Here is a 22,775-nt window from a genome sequence, read left to right on the forward strand (position 1 = left end):
AAAGCGGGAGAAACGTACAAAACACAGACGGAGAGATGAAGAGATAAAATCATTCTGTTGCCATAAACAAATTATAAATGAGCCGACGGCCGGGTACCCATTAAATCAAAGGGCTTTCCACCTGTACGAAAACGTGCACTGCGAAGATATTTGGGTTTATATGGAAGCCAAAAAGCAAAATAATAAATTTGTCTGTAAATTTCGAATGTGCTGTTTATTAGTTTGATGTGCCACACATAGTTTAAATGTATATTTTGTAATGCGACTCATTTTAATATATACATACTAATGTCTTCCATCTTCATTTTTGGAGGGCAATTTGATAAAAATATATATTTTTTGCGGTGTGGCCATGCCCCATTTGAAATCGGCGAGAGACTTTTCACGCATCGTTAATTTCTCCCCGAGGCCTCGACTCTTTAGTGCCGTCTCTTTCGATTCGAGTGTCTTCCGTCTCTTTCGGGCGGTAGTCAGTTGTTCATCCACTCATTCATTCATTCATTCATTCAGCCTGTCAGCCAGTCAGTCTCGCATTCAATCAGCCTTTGGGGCCTGCTGCCTATCGTTATAATGATGTTGCCGGGATTCATCCTTGCCTTTTTTTTTTTGCTTTGACATCAACACCATCTACCAAAGTCGTGATTTACTTTCCACCCACACTTTTCCACCGCCCACTTTCCCAGCCAGCTGTCATCCGTTTTTCTCTCTCTTTTACCCAGTTTATTTCTGTACGTTTGCGAATTTAAATGTTGCACAAATATGAAAAGCAATTTACATAATATCCTGCCAAGTGTAAAATGATTGTCAATTCTGTCTGCCACTGAAGCAAAGCGAACCGAGCGAACGGAACGAAATGGAATGGGAACGGAAGGGGAACGCGGCAATGGAAAAATAAGGGAAATGAAAACGGAAAGAAACCACACTAACCGTGGAAAATTGTGGCCTTAAATCGTTTCGATTGGATTCCATTTTTTTCCCAGATCAATAATTCTCCAACGTTCAGTGATAAATAGGGTAATATCACTGGTGTATAGGAAGGAGCATAAATAAGAAAATAGTGTTTGGAAAGTAAAGGAATGACAGCTATAATTGGATTATAAACCTATCTGCTGAGGAAATTGACACTAGGTTATTCGGGAGATAGAGATGGCATTGAAGGTTATTCAAGCTTTATAAAATAATATTTGTATCCAACGATTTTGTACCGAAAGTTGTTTTTGTATTTTGAAAACAATTATAGAACAGTAAAACTTCTTAAAAATTCGATTTTTTCTCTCTAAAAAAAAACCTTTTTCTTAGCTTGATACTTAAAATTAAATTCTTCAAGTGCCGGGACAGCTGGTACAGTAGGTACTCAAGGAGATAAACGCGACATTTTTGCTCCTTCAAGTGGCTGAACGAAAAAGAAAAACTTGAGTGGTTGTGTGCGCGTCATAATTATGGGGACACTCGAGATAGGAATTAATTACACAATTTGTGAGCGGATCGAAATGAGGGGAAGAGCAGGCCCGCCACGTTAATTAGCGTTCATCAATCATGTTTGACCGCAGCAACCGCAGCAGCAGCAGCAGTGGCAGTGGAGTCAGTGACCAAGGACACTTGAGCAATTACACACCCGCCCCAACCATCCACCACCCACAGGATCCTTCAGGACATGCCCCCTTTGCCGATGTCTCCGTCAGTCTGGTGCAAATATTGCGCAATTTGTCGTCATTATCCAGGATATTGAACCTCATAATGTGCGTCGACATCATCAATTCCAAAAATGTTGACGTGGGCGGCACTTCAAAAATTTCGGAGGTGGTAGAATGGGTGGTAACTTGGTAACTTGAGCCATCTTAAAAAGATGATGCCAACCAAAAAAAAACGTATGGTGCAGACAATCGATTAAAGTTAACACTCCAGTATTGTAGAAGTATGATCCAAAACTGACTTTAAATTATAGATTTTTAACTTTTTAATCCAATTATGTTAAAAATTGTATATATAAATGGTCAACATAACGTAATACCTTTTTGTAATGGTTTTTTCTCATACTTGAAGTCCTCATTGATTTTGTCCGTTAAATTTAATATAGTGTTGCGAGAATTGTAAGCCTTTTTTCCAGGATTTTTGCCGTCTTATCAATTGGATTTTGTTTCTCGCGTTTCCCTTGCAATTTCCCTTACCCATTTTGGACAGGTAAGCCGCGAACGTGATTGTGGAATCTATGCAAATTTGCATACACTCCGAGTGCGGGAAACATGCACAAACATCATCCCCTTTTCACCCGTTATTCAGCCCCTTTTCACCTCTCTAAACCCCTTCCCCACATTGTCCCTATCCACTGACGGCTGTGGTGCATCATCAGCAACCCAAACAGAATCGTTGAGGTGGCTTGTTCCACTCGTGTTGCTGTTGTTGTTTGCTTTTGAGGCCTTTCAAGCACTTGCTTATTATGCAGTCACGTGTGTGTGAGTTTGATGCATACATACATGTGTGTGTGTGTGTGTGTGTGTGTGTATATGTTGCCAGTGGCACAATTTGAACAATAAGTTGGCTCGACTGTTGAAGCATTCTGTCTGCCACTCAGCCGTCTGCATTTCAAAACTTAAACAGTTTATTAAGCGCAAACTAAACCCATAAAACAAATACACATACGTATACACTAAGCGAGAATATAAAATCGGGAGTAGCAAAACATATAAATAGTTTATCCAAAAAATAGTGGCTAAAAACCTATTTGGAGAATGCATTACCTTTTTTTTTTTAAATCCATCATAACAATCAACTATAAAATAAAAGAAAATATTTTCTATGCGACAACAAATTCATAGAATCGCAACTCAGTGTGACTCAGTTTTCTGCAATAGATAGTTAGATATATTGATTACATAAATACGTGAAACCATATTTTTATAACACTTTGAGCTGTCACACATTTTTTATTTCAATGAAGAGAATTAAAATTGATAATTTTTGGCAAAGGAAATCAACAAAATGAAAAAGTAGAAAGTAAATACGAAAATATGAAAAGCGAAGCGGATTTTATGGGAAAAAAATTTCTTAAATAAATAAACGTAATTTAAAAATGTATCTGTAAATGTAGCCTTGGCAAATAAAAAAGGCTAACAAACTAAATAAGCATACATATGTAAATGTTGACAAAAATGTTTTAGAAATTTAAAATCGTACGTTCCAGGACACTTCATCTTTGAGATGCAAGTCACCCTGCCAAAACGTGAATGTTTTCTAAAATGCAATTTTTTTCTATAGACCAAATTGTTTTCCAAAACTAAACACTTATAAGAATGGTGAATTAGCAATCCTCTTCTGCATGTAAAATATTTTTCTTCTTTTCTTTTTTTGTTTTGAAAAGCTTTTGCAAATACCAACAGGATCAAATAGTTGGCAAGACCGATTCAATTTACGAGGCGAATGCCTTTCCTCGCATTTTGGCACTTGAAATTCATTGTCTGTCTGGAAAATGTTGTCAAGAATCTGGCAATTTCGCTAGTGAGTGTGTTAAAAAACAAAAGAAAAAGAGAGAGACAGAGAGAGAGATAGGAAAAGAAAGAGATGGGTAGAGGGAAAGAGCGGGGGAAGAAAGAGAGGGCAGGTGCATATGGCCCATCATCTATCTAAATGGATATCGCGGCCCCTTTTTGTGCCATCTATCTAGTTATCTATCTCCAGCCATCTCTTTTTGGCCTCTAAGCCTATCTCTTTCTCGCTGGTATAACGCCATCTCATTCTGTCCCTGTGTATTGTTGCACGTACATGTCGTAGACTTTGTCTTTTGGATAAAACTTCACTAAAAAATGAGCATGGCATGGCGTTGAGCATTTAAACTAGCTACAAAAACACCAGCAACACCTCCCCTTTTTGCAACATCACGCCCCCCTTCCCGCCCCTTTTTTTACCTACGTGATTCGCATGCAGAAAATGGACACGTGTGTTGGTGTTTTCTATTTTTTTTTTTGGTCTTAGGGTGTGTGTGTATGGTTGCCAAGACAAAATGCGGGTAATGTCCTTTTTTTCCCCTCCTTCATATTTTTTATTTTTTTCTCTGGGCTTAGATTTACAATACAGCGTAAACGCGCTTATATATATATATTTATGCAATTCTTTGTTGTAGATTTAATGGCACTCTGGCCCTGAAAGAACTTTAGCCGAAAAAAGCACAGCCAACGCTTAAGAGTGTGCTACAATTTTTGCTCAACCACTTAAATGGGGTGGCGTAAAAAAATCTAGAAAAAAATCAAGAAAATTGTATAGGGTGGAGGGAGCAAATAGGAGAGTAGTTAAACAGGGAAACTTATTTCGTTGCTGTCGCTAATTTGGCTCAGCATCAGCCGCAGCAACATCTAGCGCATAATAATTGCCTACTCGCACAAGACTCGCTAATTGGCAGCAATTTTGCCAGTTTCCACGTTCTCGGTGGTTCGTCGTCGGTTCGGTGGCTCAGTGGGTGGTGCTGTGGAATTGGTGGTTGAAAGCTGGAATTTCGGTTTTCAGCAATTAGCAAAACTTCCACTAACGCACAAGAATTGTTTGCCTTTGCCAGCGGCAAATTGAAAATCTTGCCTTATGGATCATGATAATGCTTTGGGGTTTCGGTAAGGTGATGAAATTATCTACACATTTTATTCCAAAGACTACTCAATTGATTATCAGTTTAAAGAAGCATTTCTTATCTTAGCTGGAAACCAAATTTATACAACTTTAATATTTCTCCATTCATGTAAAATGGTTTCTCTTAGATTACACTTTAATATTTCCTGCTCTATCACTTTTATTATCCTTCAGTTTTATTCCACCCGTTTTTTCCCCACGAGGCAATCAAAAGAATTGCTGTAGCGCCTGCGAATGGAACTTCATCTGGCAATTGTAATCGAATAGGAGCATAAGAAAAGCGAGGCAATCGCAAAGTAAATTATAACACATAGTTTGCGCTACTTTCTCCTCTTACTTTTGACATTTATGTTGTGTACAGTGGAGTGTGGAACTGTTTTTGGGTGGTCCAGAAACTTATGCCAATTCATTAATTAGTCTGCCACTTGCCACGAAAAGCAGCGACAGCTTGACAAACTTTAACCCACCAAGTCTGCAGTATATTTCCCATTCCCTTTTGGCACAGAAAGAAAAAGTATTACCTGATAGCCACTGCATCGCAAAGCCACAAAACATAAAATGTTATTAAATATATTTTTAATTCATTAGTTTTGTCGCTTGAAGCAGTTTAAAATCAAAGGATTTTTAAAGAAGCTGAAGAATTCGCGCCTAGCTTTCTGTTATTATTCTTCACCGATTACGTTCGTTCTTTTCTCTCAGTGTGGCCCCACATGTTCTGTTTTCTCCTTCCCTGAGCACATTTCGCCACGAAGTGTGTAACTCGATATGACCTTCTACTTAATAAAGGCTCTTCATATTGCCGCACTGGACATGAGTCCTTATTGTTGCTGCCGTGCTGTTCTGCTGTTGGTGTTGCTGCTGTGCCGTTGGTGTTGCTGCTGTGCTGTTGGTGTTGCTGCTGTGCTGTTGGCGTTTCTGCTGTGTTTTGCCATAGCATATATTCCATATTCAATGCGCGTGGCCATCGCCTGATCCCAGGACATAGGACATATAGCCAGTCCATCCAGCTCCATTCTGTTGACTCTGTTGCTGTTGTGTTCATCGCCTCATGTTGGTTCAGTTTATTTGATTAGTTCGTGTGCGTGTGTGTGTGTGTGTCTTCGTGAGTATATGTACATATATGATATCAGTGTGTTTGCGAGTCCATTGTCCATGTGTTAGTGCTGGCACGGCCGATAAAGTTTCAGCAGCTGCAAATATGGCAAACAATTTCACAAAGTGGCCAATGGCAAAAGTTTGCCACTGCCAATCGTCTTATTAGCTAATCGTTGACTCTGTGCAGACCTCTCTTTCTCATTTAGTTTTATTTTCCCTTCTTTCTTTTCTCATTTGGCACCTAATTAGTTGACTTGTCCAAGCAACTGACTAAAGGGGGCAAAAATACCAATGAATTGTCTTAAATTCGCCCCTTGGCTGCCTTTAAGTCGTTGTATTCAACAAAGGCCGAATATCTGATCCTATTAGGAGGTTTAATTCCAGTTTAGTTGCTTTGATAGGCATTCTTAAATTTAATTCAGATTTGTCTAAGCTTCTATTCTGAAATAATAATAATAATTTACTTAAGTTTAAGGTCTTAGAAGCTTAATTATTGCGTTAATTATAAACTATAAGTTAATTTGTAAGGTCGCTATAAAATACAAAAGTAGTTTCTTTTATGTAAGATCAAATGAGCTTAAGTCTTTAATAGATCCTCCTTCGAATATCATTCAAAAATGGGTTTCATACAGAGTTTGGTTTTTCCTCAAAATCTCCTTTAAGAAATCCGCATTATGAGTTTGCTGAGCCCTTTTTTCTCCTGAAAGGACTTCATCCTCCGATGTTTGATATAATCAGATATTTAGATACTGCTCGTCGGAGGAGCTTTTGCCTCTTTTAACCCCGCTCCCTCGTAAACTGACCTTATCGGGGCAACACCATCTCCATCTTGGCATTAGGTTGTGTGCGTGTGTGTGTGTGTGTGAGCCTTTTGGGCTTGTGGGTCTAAAGGGATGTGTCCTTATCTATGGCAAAACATCGCAGTCTCGTTCACTTGCAACTTTTATACTAAGACTTCTACGGGTTTTTCTCCTTCTTTTTTGCTAGCATGGGAAAAGGAGGTGCGCTGAGGATATTCTCCTTTGGCTTTTCATTAAAAAGTCTACGCCTATCGGAGCGTGTAGATCTTTTAACTACGACTAGTCGCTCTCTTTCTATTTTCCCAGACTCCCTTTTTATGTTACCTTTTGTCTGAGAGCATAAAATTGTCGAGTTCTGCAGAAAATTTTATTGCTGAAAGGTGCTAAAATGAAAAGTGCTGATGCTGATGCCAAATGCTGATGGCACTAGGTGGTGGTGGTATTTTCCTAACTTGTTTTATTTTTTTTTTCGCACCAAGCTTCCGTGTTTCTTCTTCGGCTGATAAACTCAAGTTGTCACCTTTTCTTTAATTATTTAAATTAAAAATTGTTCCAGCCGGCGGAGGAGAGACATGAAGTGTCGACTGGAGCCACTTGGCACAGTTTTCAATCTCTAGCCACAACGAAACTGGCGCGTTTAATTAAGCAAAGTGGCCACCTTTTCTGCCCCAGCCCCATTTTCTCTTCAGCTTTTGGCTTTCAAGAGTTTGTCTCCTCATCCTTCCCCCTTTTTTTTATATTTTTTATTCCTTTTGGGCTGTTGCCGAAGCTAAGCTTCCTTGCTAATTTTGTCTAATTTTGCAAAAAGGAAAATGCGAAAAGCAAAAAGCGGGGCGGAGCTGCAAAGGACGTTGGCTTTTCAGCTGGAAGGCGCATTTCCCGGTCTCTTATTTTAAGTTTATTCCCTCCCTTTTTTTCCCGTGCATCGTTTCTTTTGTCTTTTACCTGTGCCAAAACGAAGTGGCAGCCGCCATAAAGCCTCGCCACTCCAATTGCAGCAAGGAAGTTGCAAAGTGCTTCCTTCTGCAGAACCGCCCACATTTTTCCCGCAGCATTTCGGCCGTTTGTTTGTGCAAAGGCATGCGGAAAACATTTGTGAGTGCATTCCAGGAATATCGCCAAAAAGGGGGCGTGGCAATGGCCGGGCATCTATTTCTTAGGAGCACTTAAAAACTAAGATGCAACGGAGAAAATGTCCCCTTTAGGAAACTTTAAGCTTACATTTACTAGTGAGTTGCTAAATAAATTTATTGGTGGCATAAATTCCACAATCTGGTACACAATTGATCTCTTCAATTAATGTACTTAAACTTTCAGCAACAAATTAATCAGTTGTCTAATGAATGCAAATCTTTAAGCACAATCGTTAGCCTAATTAATGATTTAATTTAATAAGAATAGCCATTGAGCTAATAGAGCAAAATCAAAATTTCTAAGAAATTTTCATATGCTTACCTAAACAATTGTTCGACTGTCTTAATAAGAAAATGTCCAAATTAAATAGCTATATTGTTAGGCCAATGAAAATATTCTGGGCAATTAAGTTAGACCACAGAGCGTAAAGAAAATTTAATTGTGAGCTTAAGAAATATTTCCAAAGCATTGTTATCGTAAAATACCGAATTTCAATGGAAATTAAATTAAATGTTAAGCCATATTGAGGTTAATTGCAGTGGGTTTTAAGAGAAGCATAACAACAAAGGCAATTGTGAAAAGTATTATGTTCACATGAGCGGTGACAATTCACTTTTGGTTTTTTCTTAAAAATGACTAGGAAATGTTGCAAGCGGCCTCTTTAATCATTAAATGAAACTGCCCTGAGCAAATCGAACTAAATAAACAGAGAGTTTCCTTGATTGCAACCAAAATCCCAAACACGAACACACTCATCAATAATCCAACATGGCCGCATGCCAGATTAATATCCTGTCATCTAATTTGTTCCAATCCTGAATCCTGTCTCGCATCCTATTCGAGCTGTCTTGGCCAAAGTTCCTTTCCTGATGAATTGCGGTCGAAACGAATGGCAACAACGGCAACAACGGCAGCAACAGCAACATCAGCAGACAAATGCATTCTTGGCATGGCCAAAAGCCACAGAAGAAGAATCCTTTTTCTCCGCTTTTCCATTACTTTTATTATTTCTCGCTGAGCGATGCTCTGAAAAGAAGATTTCTTAATTTTTCATTTTGTTGTGCAAGTAATGTGTGCTTTTCTCTTGCTTCTTTCTCACTGTCTTTATTTTTTCCATCGACTCTTCGTTGGCTTTTTGTGCAGATTGAAAAGCGCAGTCAAGCAGTACTTATCCATCTAGCCCGCACCATTTTCAAATTGAACTTTGCGGCAGTGGAAGAGCCAGCAAAAGTCTATCTCTATATATCCTATGCATATACACGAACAAAATACAAGTGGAATTTTTCGTTATTATCTAGAAGTCAGAGCAGTCAGCAATCAAGGCAAGTGCAGGTGCTTTCGTGCTTAAAGAATCCGCCCGCCATCATCAGTGACTTCCACATTTTTCTTATATTTTTTTTTTAAATCATATTTTACGCTCAATTATTGACGTTCAAAGTCGAGGATGTCGCAGACAATGACAAACTAATGGCGCCCCCCTAACCACTTTTTTTTTTGGGGGCAGCAAGTCCCGACAGTCAAGTCAATGTCAAAGGACAAGGAGAGGACTGTCATTTGGCACTTAATAACTCAGCGTTTGCTTCTTTCCCCGGCTCAAATGACAATTTGTAAAGCTTTCAAAGGAGCAGCGCCTATAAAATATCTACGTGATGGCTATGTGCCACCAGTGAAGCAGTGAAGAGGGTGGTTTTCATCTCACTGGGGTTTGTGTGCGGGGGGTGGGGTTTGTCTAAAATTGTCGAAGGTGCCTCGCCAGTAATCAATCACTCAATCAATCAGCAAATAATATGCAATTTCTCGTCTCTACAAAATGTTTGCCAGCCGAAAACTTCCGCCAAAAGGAAGCTCATTGTGGCTAATGGTGGATCGTGGATGGATGTTGGTTCGCTCGAGGGTGGTTGATTTCGGTTTCGGCCTGGTTTGGCAGCCAATCAACTGGGAAGGTAATAATTGTAAGCCCCGAAATCAAAGTCGAGAAGGCCAAAGGATATTCAGATGATGAAAAGGAAGTACACACGCACACACACACAGGAATTGGGCAGAGTTCAATTGTACGTTTGCCATCCATTTGATGTCTAATTTGATTTGAATTTATTTTTGTGCGAATGGTTGCACTATGGGTAGTCGAGTTTCTTGGTAATTGAATACTATCTAATCTTTGGATGCGCACTAAAAAACAAAATGAAATTAAACAACAAGTTGGCCATTAAATCCTTAAGCAAGGTGCTGAAAAACTTATACACCAATAAATTCCAAAATAATATAGGGTAATACAACATACAAACATATAAATTCTTAAATATATTGAACACTAAAGTATAAAATATCACCAATTAGTTCACTAATGAATTGTTAAAAAAATTCACCAAAGAATCAATGATTTTAAAGTAATAGTCATTATATAATCAAGATTTGAGATATAGAGGATATTTTTTCTTCGACCTACTACTGCATTGCGAGTTTAATTTTTGATTTTCATTTGTTTTTCGTGAAATAAATTTCGCAGTGACCAAGCAACTCTTGTGGCGCAAAACTTCGGTGATTAACTTTTTCGATTAACTGAAAACGCACACAGGACACACACACACACACATGCCCTGCAAAGTATGCAATGGAAAATAGGAAAAATAAGCAAGCAAACAAACAAAGAAACAACAAGAACAACCAGTAGCAGGGGCAAACTGAAAACTTTTCATGGCGATAAACAATTTTCAGCGTTTTCTGTGCTCAGTCAACCTCCCAAATCCTCCCAGTGCTTATATATATATATATACATATATGTAAAGGGTTAAGGCAGAAGAGCACAGCTCGTTGTGAATGGTATTCAGCGATCTAGAGAACAGCTGAATGAGAAACCGGAGAAGGAATTACGACGGAGATTCATTCGCAGAAGGAAGTCGTAAGAAGCGGTCGCATTTAAAAGTCGTCAAAGTTGCCTAAAGTTGCCTTCAGTTGCTCAAGTTAAAATTAGAAGCTAAGAACGTTGCTGTAAACATTGATCATTTATTTACCATATCTCAGCGTACTATTAATTTAAATATACCACTTCTAATACCAACTTTACATTTGGGGGCTCGCACCGGGTCTGAGATAACCAAATAAGTGAAAGAAATTAAAAGAGTTACGCAGAATAAGAAAAAACACTAAGTAGCCAAGTTGTGAAATTCAAAGACAAGTCTCACCATTCAATCATAAATGACGCGTCGAACGCCAGCAAAAAAGAAGCAAGAAAATCAAGATCTAAAAGAGGTGGAAGAGGATCAGAACGAGACAATGGGTGAGGAAAACAGTCGAATGGATGTTGCTGAGATGAAAAAGCAAATGGATGGTATACTTCAGTTGCTCTCTTTAAAAATTCAAATTGACGAGAACACAAGTACTTACGTTAAACCGCAACATGATAATTTCGAAAAAGTTATTAACGATTTTGACGGTCAAGCAGTTCAGCAGTGGTTCGACATTTTTGAACAAAATGCAGACGCATACGAGCTCACATTTAAACAGATGTATGTGCAAGCAAGAGGAAAGATGGCTGGCACTGCTAAATTGTTTTTACAGTCTGTGTGTGTGAGTGACTACAACGAGCTGAAACGCGTTCTTATTGATGAGTTCGCTAGCAGCGCCAACAGCGCGGACGTGCATCGCCAGCTACAAAACAGGAAGAAACAAAAGAGCGAAACATTTCACGAATACATATTACAACTACGGCAGATTGCAGCAGCAGGTAATGTGGAGGAATCAGCGATTCTGCGGTACGTTGTAAACGGACTAGTTGATATGAAGAACGAGTACAAGGCTATTCTTTATTCGTGCAAAACTTTTAAATCACTCAGAGAGCAGTATGGCATCATAGAGCAGCTGGACGACAAGCCTCGTAGTTCCTGGAATAAGAGCGGTGCATCAACGAAAGAAGACCAGCGAAAGAAAGAATTTTGTTTCAAGTGTGGTTCAGCAGAGCATAAAATCAAAGATTGCCATTCTCCGACAAAATGCTTTAAGTGCAATGAAAATGGTCATATGTCCCGAGATTGCCCATTAGTTACAGAAAGTGTTCGCAAGGTCGTTGATCAAAGCCGCAGCAAGGTGATCTCTATAAATGGTGTGGACATTGAATGCCTAATCGATACAGGATCGGACGTATCACTGGTGACAAAGAATGTTGCTGAAAAGATAGAAGACATCGAAATTTATAAAAGTGTATCATTGCTAAGCGGTCTGGGACAGAAAAAAACAAGACCGATTGGATTCTTTACAGCCGATGTTCTTGCTGACCAGTTGTTCACACAACAAAAGTTTTTGGTCGTGCCTGATAACGTGATCGACTGTGGTGCTTTGCTAGGACATGATTTTACCAGGAAGTTTTCATTTTGCTGCGACGACTATGGCTTTAAGTTAACGGGCCTAAGAGCTGAACCGAAAGAACCAAGTAGCCTTGGCTCAGATGTGTATAACATTGTAGAAGCATCTAACTTGTTTACTGTTGCTCCCCCGTACGTAGAATCAGTGACCAAACTCATCGAAGAAGTCCAGCATATACCACCAGTACCTTTGAAGCAATGCCCAGTCGAACTGAGGATCACTCCGGATGGCGTAATAAAACCATTTCATCAGTCTCCATCTCGTCTGTCCGTAAACGAAGCAGAAGCAGTAAAGAAGCAAGTTGATGAATGGTTGGCCCAAGGAATAATACGTAAGTCAGCATCAAACGTAGCTAGCAGAGTCGTCGTAGTCAAAAAGAAAGACGGTACGCTTCGAATTTGTATTGACTATAGAAAACTAAATAGTATGGTATTGGCTGATCGTTTTCCAGTGCCCTTGATGGAAGAGGTACTGGAAAAATTACAAGAGGCTTCCATTTTTTCTACGCTCGATCTGGAGAACGGTTTTTTCACGTTGCAGTGGAAGAGGCAAGCAAACCATTAACTGCCTTTGTAACAAAAGAAGGATTGTTCGAGTTTAATAGAACTCCTTTTGGTTTCAAAAATTCTCCGGCTGCATTTATCAGATATCTGAATCAAATATTCCAAGACTTGATCAATGACGACGTAATGCAATTATATATGGATGATATAATTATATATGCACCCACTGCTGACGAGTGTATGAGCAAAACAAGACGTGTATTGGAGACAGCAGTTCAGTTTGGGCTAAAAATTAAATGGAAAAAATGTAGCTTTATGCAATCCCGCATACACTTTTTGGGACATACCGTGGAAAATGGACGTATATGGCCAGGCGAAGAAAAAACATCAGCCGTAAACAGATTTAAAACTCCAAGAAACATTAGAGCGGTACAGTCATTCCTTGGACTAACAGGTTTTTTTAGAAAATTTATTCCAGGTTATGCAAATATTGCTCGACCGTTGACCAATCTTCTAAGAAAGGACGTCGAATTCAAAATAGGAAGTCCAGAGCTGCAGTCACTTCAGGAGCTTAAGAAGATTCTAACCAACGAACCGGTGCTAAACATATACTGCAGAACAGCACATACTGAGCTGCACACGGATGCCTGTAAGGATGGTTTTGGGGCAGTCTTACTTCAGATGTTTGAAGGACAACTGCACCCTGTATATTTCTGGAGTAAGAAGACGACAGCTTCAGAGGCCGAGCGACACAGCTATATCCTCGAGGCAAAGGCGATTTATTTAGCGCTCAGGAAGTTTCGACATTACCTCATGGGCATCCACTTCAAACTCGTCACGGATTGCTCAGCGTTTAAAGACACTACAAGAAAAGACGATATTCCTCGCGAAGTTGCAGCATACGTGATGTATCTTCAGGATTTTAGCTGCGATGTTGTTCACAAGCCAGGAGAAAAGATGAAGCACGTGGATCACTTGAGCCGGCATCCACAGTTAGTCAGGATCGTCACAGCAGAAGTAGCAGCCCGTATTAAGAGCATACAAGAGAACGATGAGTACATCAAGGCGATTCTCGTAATCCTCCAGGAACGTCCATACCAAAACTTCAAGATCAAAGGAGATATCCTCTACCGTACAGTCGATGGAAATGACCTTATAGTTGTCCCGAAATCCATGGAGAAAGAAATAATTCGAGAGTCACACGAAGTCGGCCACTTTGCAGTACAGAAGACCGTTCATTCCGTAAAGCAACAGTTTTGGATCCCTCATTTGGAGCGGAAGGTAACGAATTTTATTGCCAACTGTATTAAATGCATTATTTACAGTAAGAAGTTGGGAAAGCAAGAAGGTCTCCTCCACTGCATAGCCAAAGGAGATGTTCCACTGCATACGCTACATGTGGATCACTTGGGGCCGATGGACACTACTTCGAAGCAGTACAAATATATTCTGGCAATTGTAGATGGCTTCGCCAAATTTGTTTGGCTTTACCCCACGAAAACGACCGGATGCGAAGAAGTCATCAGGAGATTTACCGAATGGTCGAATGTTTTTGGGTTTCCGAAACGAGTTGTCAGCGATCGAGGAGCAGCCTTTACATCTGGTGTATTTGAAGAGTGGCTGAATAGCAACAAAGTGGATCACGTATGCTCAACTACTGGAGTTGCTCGTGGAAACGGCCAAGTCGAGCGGATTAACCGATCGATTATCGCTGTCATCGCCAAAATGTCTACTGAAGAACCAAGCAAGTGGTTCAAGTATGTGCCTCAGGTGCAAAAGGCCATAAACTCACAAGTGCATTGCTCAACAAAGCTTTCACCCTTTGAGCTTTTATTTGGCACAAAGATGTACAGCCAGGCAGAGGAGCGTTTGCATGAGATTTTAAACGAGGAGTTTGTTTCCCAATACAACCTTGAGCGAGACTTAATGCGACAAGAAGCAAAGAAAAACATTGAAGCTGCTCAACAAGTATACAAGCGAAACTACGACAGGGGGCGGAAGCAAGCTCACATCTATAGGTTGGGTGATCTCGTCGCAATCAAGAGGACTCAATTCGTTGCAGGAAGAAAGCTAGCAAGTCCATACTTAGGACCATACGAAGTCGTTCAAGTTAAGCAAAACGGGCGGTACAACGTCCGCAAGGCAGCTCAAATAGAAGGACCCAATTCCACAAGCACCAGCTGCGACAACATGAAGCTATGGCGGTTCATATATGATAACGACGACGAATTTGTTTCATCTGGGTCAGATGAAGATGAGCAGGAGGGCCGAGTGTAAAGGGTTAAGGCAGAAGAGCACAGCTCGTTGTGAATGGTATTCAGCGATCTAGAGAACAGCTGAATGAGAAACCGGAGAAGGAATTACGACGGAGATTCATTCGCAGAAGGAAGTCGTAAGAAGCGGTCGCATTTAAAAGTCGTCAAAGTTGCCTAAAGTTGCCTTCAGTTGCTCAAGTTAAAATTAGAAGCTAAGAACGTTGCTGTAAACATTGATCATTTATTTACCATATCTCAGCGTACTATTAATTTAAATATACCACTTCTAATACCAACTTTACATATATATATATAAATATGTGTGTGTATTTTTATGGCATAAATTTATTTTAATGTCTATGCTTAACAATTTCCAATGCAGAGGAGTTGTCCCCGCACCCCAACCCCTCTGTCCACTGGACTATACACTCAATCAGCTGCCGCCTAGCCAAAAGTTTCCAACATGCCACGCCCCCTCCGCATTTCTTCGCCTCCTGCCGGAACGAACTTTTGCATATTGATAAGGAGAAGCCAAGGAGCGAAAGCTGTGCCAGATAAAACAGATTAAAGGCAACGAAAAAAAAAAAAATAAATGCTGAATGCCGAAAAAAGGGGCGGGAAGATATAGCAACCTGAAGACAAGACATCTAGGTATACACAGGCAAAAATTATTATTAGCAAAACTGGGTTAAGATAAAATAAAACTTAAAAAAAAAAGTAACAAATATGTATTAATTTTTCAATTAAATGAAAAACAGTTAAAAAATATTTAATACAGTTTTGTCTTGTCATTATTAACATGGTTAAATTTAATTAAACGGATATTGCATTGATTTTCTCACAGTGCGCCATACACCTATTTTTGTTTATTGTTTTTCTCTGGTTTCCTTGCTTTTTTCCCGGATGATGTCTGTCAGTTATACGTATATGTGTGTCTGTTCCACGGAATCCTTTTATCAAAGAAAATGAGGAAGTGAAAGGAGGTGGAAAAGTAATAATTATAGGAGAATGTTTTGGCCCAGGGCAATTGTTTGTGATGATAAATGATGTGGGAGTTTTGGATTTGGGAACGATAAATTTCCCCCCACTCCCCCAGATCATCAATAATTCCCCAAAAAAAAGGAGATATATTCCAGACCCCAATGGAGTCACAACTAATGAGGCCATCAGGCAGTGAGTTTGCCGCAATGCCAGCTGTAAAATATTCAAATAGAACAATCAAAAGTAATCTACCAAGTTGCTTTTGGGAAGCCCTCAAGGAGGTGCCAAGAAAGCCAAAGGAAATACAAAAAAAAACCAAAGAGAAACAATAAAAACTTGAGCAGGAAAATTTCCCCAACGAGCAATTCTTTTTTTTTTTGGTTCCTTTGGTTCCGAGCAAAAGTAAAACAGAAATTGAGTAAAACACACAAAAGAAGTGAAGCCCAAAAAAAAAAAAAGAAAGAGGGAAAACCCAAAACCAAAACCGAAACTTAAAAGTAGCGCTAAAAAAAGGAATACGTAAAAACGAAACTGTGGCAACAATTTTTACGTATGATAAGCGTGGGTGGAGAAACTCCAGGGCCTCTGTACTTTTCAAAACTGTTTTAAAAGCTTAACCACGAGAAAACTGCGAATATTCCCTAATGACACAGGAAAGGGGGTGGCTGTGGGTGGAAAGTGTGGAGAGTCGGCAAATTCGCCACAAAGCCGAGGGGGGTGAAGTGGCAAGGTGATGAGGGCCTTGTCCCAGAAAAAAAAGGAAAAAGAACAAGGAGTGTGGGTAAGTCTGGCGAGAATAGTCGGAAAAGCCAGAACAGAACGCATTTCCCCAAACAAGAAGAATTGGGGAAGGGGGAAAAGGCGGCTTTCCCCGAGACCTGCGACTCAATTGCTGTGAATATCTGCATAGGCGTAATCAAGGTTCTTGGGGGATTGCCAATGGCTCGGGAAATGTAGCCAAAAAAATTAGTAAGGATGTTGAGCGAAGAACGAATCAATACACATAATAATCGACAGCAAAGTTCGCTTAAAACCAAATTTAGTTTGGATTTTATTTGAGTTTTAGATGAATAGATTTAAATGAAATTATGTTGGTAAAAATATTGAGTAACACAGTAACATCACCAATAAATATGGACAAAATTAAGGTCCTAAATGTTATATACAAAATTTGTTTAAATATTCGAAGGTTTGAAAAATACAATATTACACAGGTGTTTATAATTGAATTTAATTAATTTAACATTTTACAGATTAATTTGTTTTTTCTTTAAAATGCCAGCTTAAATTATAAATTCTCAAATTTATTACATACGTATTGAACTCAAACTTATTTCGTAACCAATTCATTACTGATATGAAAATGATAAAAGTTTCGTGCCATAACTGACTTTTTTATTTATTCAAAAAGTTAAGTCAGCCCCAATTACAGTTTCAATGCAGTTAACGCCCCTTTATATTTTCCTCTTTTTTTGTGCCATCTCCTTGTTCAAATCAAATTGAATTACAAAAGAGATAAGGCAAACTCTCTTTCACTTTGCAAAGAGATTGAAGGGAAATTCCCCTTACCTAAGAAGAAGTAAAAACAAAGAAAGAAATTTCGGTCTCATTGCCAGTGTAAAATTGTAATTTTTACACCTTCACACCGCCCAAATAACCCCCGGAAAACTGCCGTTTCCACTCTTCTCCGGGGAAATGCTGCCACTTGAGGAACTTTTAGAGCGTCTCAATGCGCATTTTAAATAAAATAGAAATTCAATTTACTTTAAATAAGCGCCCAGGTGGGTGGGGATAACAAGGTGACTGGCGGATGGGCGACACGTCAATGCCAGAGTTTCCACAGCTTTTCCGCCGCACAAATGAAATGTAGAAGAGAATCTACAGCAAAGAAAAACGAAAGAAAGGAAAAACTTTTTTTTATTTTTTTTTATTTTCAAATGAACTTAAAATTGACTAAATGTGCTAGAAAAAGGTGCGAAGCTCAGGCTCCTTGGGGAAATGCTGGAAAACCGTTGGGGAAAGAAAACTGTGGAGATTTGGGCGAGGGGAGAGGGGCGGCGGCGGGGTGGGCAAACGAATATAATTAAGCGGCGTTTAAAATGCTTGTACTAAGACACGTTGCGGAACAGGCTGAAATTGTGGGTGGGCACAGTTAATTGGGTGGTGGTGGATGGGTAGGAAAACTCAAAAAACTTTCCGCAAAGTTTAATTTAAATATGAATGAGCGTTTTTCCTCTACCCCACACTCCCTTTTTTATTCTTTATTACACTTTTTAAAATATATTTTCTTTTTTTAATATATGAATTGATTTGGTTTAGTTAATTTCTATATATGGTATTTATTTTATCTAAAAAAGAAATCATTTCCTTATATAATATTGGTAATTTTTATCCCAATAAATGCGATAGGAAAAAATTAATTTCAAATTAAATGGTATTAATTGGCATTTCGCAATAAAGTTCGGCATGAATATAATGTATATTATATATAGCTTTAATTGCTTTCGAGTGGGCTAAGTACAGTGAAATGAATTCATCAGAGACATCAAGTATGCGCAACTGTTTTTTGTGTTTATGCTGCGAAATAAGGGAAATCCTTTTGTAGAGATTGGCAGTGGTTGGGTGGTTTGGCTTGGTTTGGTTTGGTTTTGGCTTGGTTGGGCGTCCGACTTAAAGGGGCATTATAAATTGCTCCCTAATCCGTGGGTCTTAGAGGGCTCTTCCGCTGTTTGTTTTCATTGCCACGAAAAGCGGGGGAACAAATGCGGGGGTGAGAAGTCTCTGGCTTTGATTTCGCTTTATGTTCGCATCAAAACAGATTTGCTGGCCATATTGTTACCTGCTTTTCTTTTTGTTTTTTTCCCTCTGTTGTTGTTGCTAGGTGATAAGGCGTGGGCGTGGCGAGGGCGTGGCCGTGGCTATAAACCGCAAAAAGGGATCAAAAAGTGTTGGGGGGGGGGGAGGGGGAAGGGGATGGAGGAAAGCCGGTAAAATCGTTTTCGCATAATTATAAAGCAGCTCTCGAGTGCACTCGCACAAAAGTAGTGGGTGAGTTGGGTCTTGGGGGACATAAAGGAAACTGGATTGTGGGTGTGGTCCATTGATGGCCAGGCGCCAAACTGTCGGCCGCCAAAGCACCCCCTTTATTCCCCCTTAGTTTTGGCCAGAAAAAATGCGAGAAAAACAAACAAAAACAGACATAAATACAGTTGCGGATTTATATCGCTCTACATGTGTGTGTGTGTGTGGCGGGGGGGTGTGTGTGTCTGGATGTGTGTGTGTTTGTGTAAGGACACTTGTAACCACTTGTGAGCTAGACAGAGCACAGTTTCTCTCCCTCTCTCTAGTTCTATTTCCCATTCACTCTAATCAATTTATTGAATTTATTTTTGTTGATTTTATTAAAGCGCGCAAAAAGCAAGAAAAAAAAAACATTTTATTTTTGGTAGAAAAATATATATTGACAGTGGGTAAAAAGCAGGGGCGTGGCCCTGATTTTTCGGGTGTTAAAGGGGGGCGGGGGTCCTGAAATTTCGGAGGAAGTGGATTTTGTTGGCGCCTGGCATAATTAAGTTAGAACCTTTTTTGCCGCCGCCGTTTTTGTGACGTGACTGGGGGGTGTTTCTTACTCCACCACCACCCCTTCTCAACATCCTTGATTGTTATTGTTGTTGCCGCTGAAAGGGCGGCCTGATTGCTCCTCGATGGCAAAAGGATGTGTCTAGGACACGCTCTCAAGCAGTTAACACACTCGACTGTACTTAGCCTAAGCCCACGGAAACTAAAAGCGGGAAGGGGGGCGGAGAAAAATAATGGGGGTGAAAGTAGAAGGAAGGGAGGACTTTCCTCTCAAATGGCTTGCTAAATGATAATCCCTTCCCGCTGCCATCGAAATCTCACTTTGCGATAAGAAAATGAAGCATAGATTTGGGCTTTTTAAATTCGGATCATCATCCATCAAAGAGAATTAAGTTTAAGGAATTTTAAACCACTACCCATTGGAATTTATAGTTTTGGTGCTTAAATTGCAAAAAGAAAATGACAAAGACTTTGACCGATTGTCTTTTGAACTTAAAAAACTAAATTCAAGATATTCAAATTATACAAATATATTTGATAACGATTAGATATGTAGATTCGACCAATTAATTTCTATATAAATTCCAAACTTTTAAAATTTAAGGTAGACTTTAAATCAATAAGTATTCTATGTTGATGGGGTATATTGAAAAAAAACATTTCGAACTACAATAAATGAAACTTTACCAAAACACACACTTATTTGCCACTTTGAGTTTGAAGTCCAACAAAAAAAAAACAGTTTTTAGTTTAAATAAATAACTAAATAAAACTGAACTGCGAAACATTGAATTCCATTTCAATTAAAAGCAGCCGGTAAAGTTATCTGGGGCTTTGCACTGTTGTGTGGTCTAGATAAATGGAAACTACATTGATTTTATCCAATCAACGGATTTAAGCCAACTGTTAGTTGTTCGTTCTCCTCTGGTCTTTTATCCCATGGTCCTCGACTCCCTTAAAACTTTTGTCAGTCATTTCCCATTTTCCATTTCCCGTGTCCGCCCCACTTGAACACACGCTTTCAAAACACACATCCATTATTTCCAATTCAAACTTTACCAATTACAAATCTGCCTTCAACTTTTCGCATATTTTTACCCCAGATTATCCACATGCAGAGCCAACAAAATAAATTTAAACCACAAAATAAAAATATGAAAGGCGAGAAATGATTTTCACTAATTGTGAACACATTTTTCAACAATTCCCCATATTGTTTATACAATATTCCAACAGCACACATTTAACTCATATATATTTCTATATTTTTTAATTTCTTTGCAGCTGGTCGGCGGTGAATTCGATATGGAATTGAATTTTGTGATACAGGATGCGCAGAATATCAAACATATGCTGGAGCTGCTGGATCATTGTCCGCCCAATTTGCAGGTGAGTTCTTGTTGTTGTTGTTGTTGTTCCCCATTCCCAAAAACATTCGCACAATTGAAAGGAACCGGCAAATCCCAGATTTTCGAAACATTTATCCTGACTGCTGTATGCTGGTGACTTTTTAATAGAATTTAATTCAATTTGCGCTGCGGCATCAAAGAAAATTAACAACACGAGGGGCGTGGCAGCCGAAATTGCGCGTAATGAAAACGCAACATCAACACGAAATGCCTTTCAACTTGCTCCACCAGCTTGTTTTCCCCCTTTCCTCGGCGCCGGCTGGTTTTTCTTTTTTCCACGATTTGCATATGAATATGGTTTACACAAAGAGAAAATTATACTTTTTAAATTCAAGGATTTAGGGCTTCTTTCATAGACATAGCTTATTTTCTTAATTTTGTTTCTTTTGTGAATTGTTTTTCTTTAATCACTTTAAAATCAAATTTTAGAACTAAGGCCTCAATAATTTTAAATAGTGCAATGGCCTAGAGGGTAGAGTAATCGCTTCTGGTTTATAAAATATTGTTAAGTCCCCGAGCTGCTTATTATTTGTATATATACTAATTTTAAATTATGTTTTAAATAACATAAAGTACTAGTGCGTAGGTGCAAAAGGGCCAAGTCTTTCTGTTCAATTGAACTTGAAATATTTTCCTTTATTTTTTAATTTAAAAAAAAAAAAATTTTTTTCTGTGCATGGGGGCGTGGCGTGTGTGGTTACAAGTGGTGCGTGTGTGTCATCCTGCTTCTGTGTTTGCGCTTAACAATATTTTACACCTGACGTTGTCGCTGCTCGCTCGCTTGTGCCATCAAATTATTAGCATGACTGCTGGCGAAAGGATCCTGTAACTTTTCACATGTGCCAGTGTGTGTGTGTGTGAGTGGGTGGTTTTCCTCGTCCCTCTTACCATCCCACCGTGTGTGTGATGACAGGAAGTGTTTTCTTCTGACAGGCTGAGTGGGTTGCTGGTTTTCTGGTTGTTGCCGGTGTCATTCAAAGTGCGGGGGTGCAGACATCGGAAGTTGAAGCTTCAGGAGCTATATATTCATATAAAGTATATATAAATATAAGTATACGGATAGGCAAACACCAAGCGTAAAATCGCAACAAAGTTCCCGCTTTATAAGTTTCCATTGCATTGGTTCGTTGACCCTCTTGAAAATTCATCCGTTTAACCACTAGACTTAACCGTTACAACAAAGTGTGTAAATTCCAGAAACAGATGCACGAAATTCCACGAATAATAATTTATTTTGCACCTTAACGCGCTCTATAATATCAAATTTCATTGTGGTAATTATAATTAACGAGGATAGCGAAAAGATATTCGAATTTGCTGCTTGGAAAATATTAAATTTAATTGATGAGGGTTTTAACCTGAAGATAAAGAAGCGTAGGGATTATGGAGTTCATTGAACTTTAATTAGTATTTCCACATTTGTTATTTGCACATTAAAATGTTTAAATACAAAATTGACTATTATTTACGTTTTTAATTAATTGCCTTGTCTCTCAGATCTCTTGAAGTATCTAAAGAAATAATCATTTTTTAAGAACATGTCAGGCTTAGACTTTTAAGTATTCAGTTTAATAAGAATTTACTGTAAAATGTACTTTTTGCAATGTTTTAACATGTCTCACATGCAGTAAAGCTTATCATTTATTTCGCTTTTGCCAAAATGCCATTTTTCAGACCACTTCTATGCCGCTTGGTGGCTTCAACTCTTTGTCCCTGATTTTGCGTGGGTTAGCGTATGGGTGGGTGCTTTTCGGCAACTTTTACCTGCGTCACAAACAAGCGATCCATTTAAGAGCGTCTTATATAGACATATCTCACACACAGCAAAACCACCCACCGCACCACCCAACCACCCAGCACCACCCACTGTAACTACTCTTTAATGATATGCGTCAGTTGCTTGTTTCCGCTTTGTTGGCATAGATGTTTGCTCTTGTTGCGGTTGAAGCTTCACAATTTATTTGGCTTTTTAAATTAATGAAAATTGTCAGTGACAAATTTTGGCAATGTGTGCGTGTGTGCGGTGGGTGGTGTGGGTTATGCTGG

General features: G+C 39.1%; 1 protein-coding gene across 16 annotated transcripts in view; it reads left to right on the forward strand.

Moving 5' to 3' along the window:
• Positions 1-22,775, forward strand: part of LOC108047614 (neurobeachin) — a 191,179-nt gene that overhangs the window by 114,795 nt on the left and 53,609 nt on the right. For all 16 annotated transcript variants that reach the window (XM_044461041.1, XM_044461046.1, XM_044461050.1 and 13 more), the window contains one exon: positions 20,605-20,709. In XM_044461041.1, coding sequence (XP_044316976.1) covers positions 20,605-20,709 — 105 coding nt within the window. The remainder of the gene's footprint in view (positions 1-20,604; positions 20,710-22,775) is intronic.

This window comes from Drosophila rhopaloa, unplaced genomic scaffold (genome assembly GCF_018152115.1).
Source record: "Drosophila rhopaloa isolate 14029-0021.01 unplaced genomic scaffold, ASM1815211v1 contig_3, whole genome shotgun sequence".
NCBI lineage: Eukaryota > Metazoa > Arthropoda > Insecta > Diptera > Drosophilidae > Drosophila > Drosophila rhopaloa.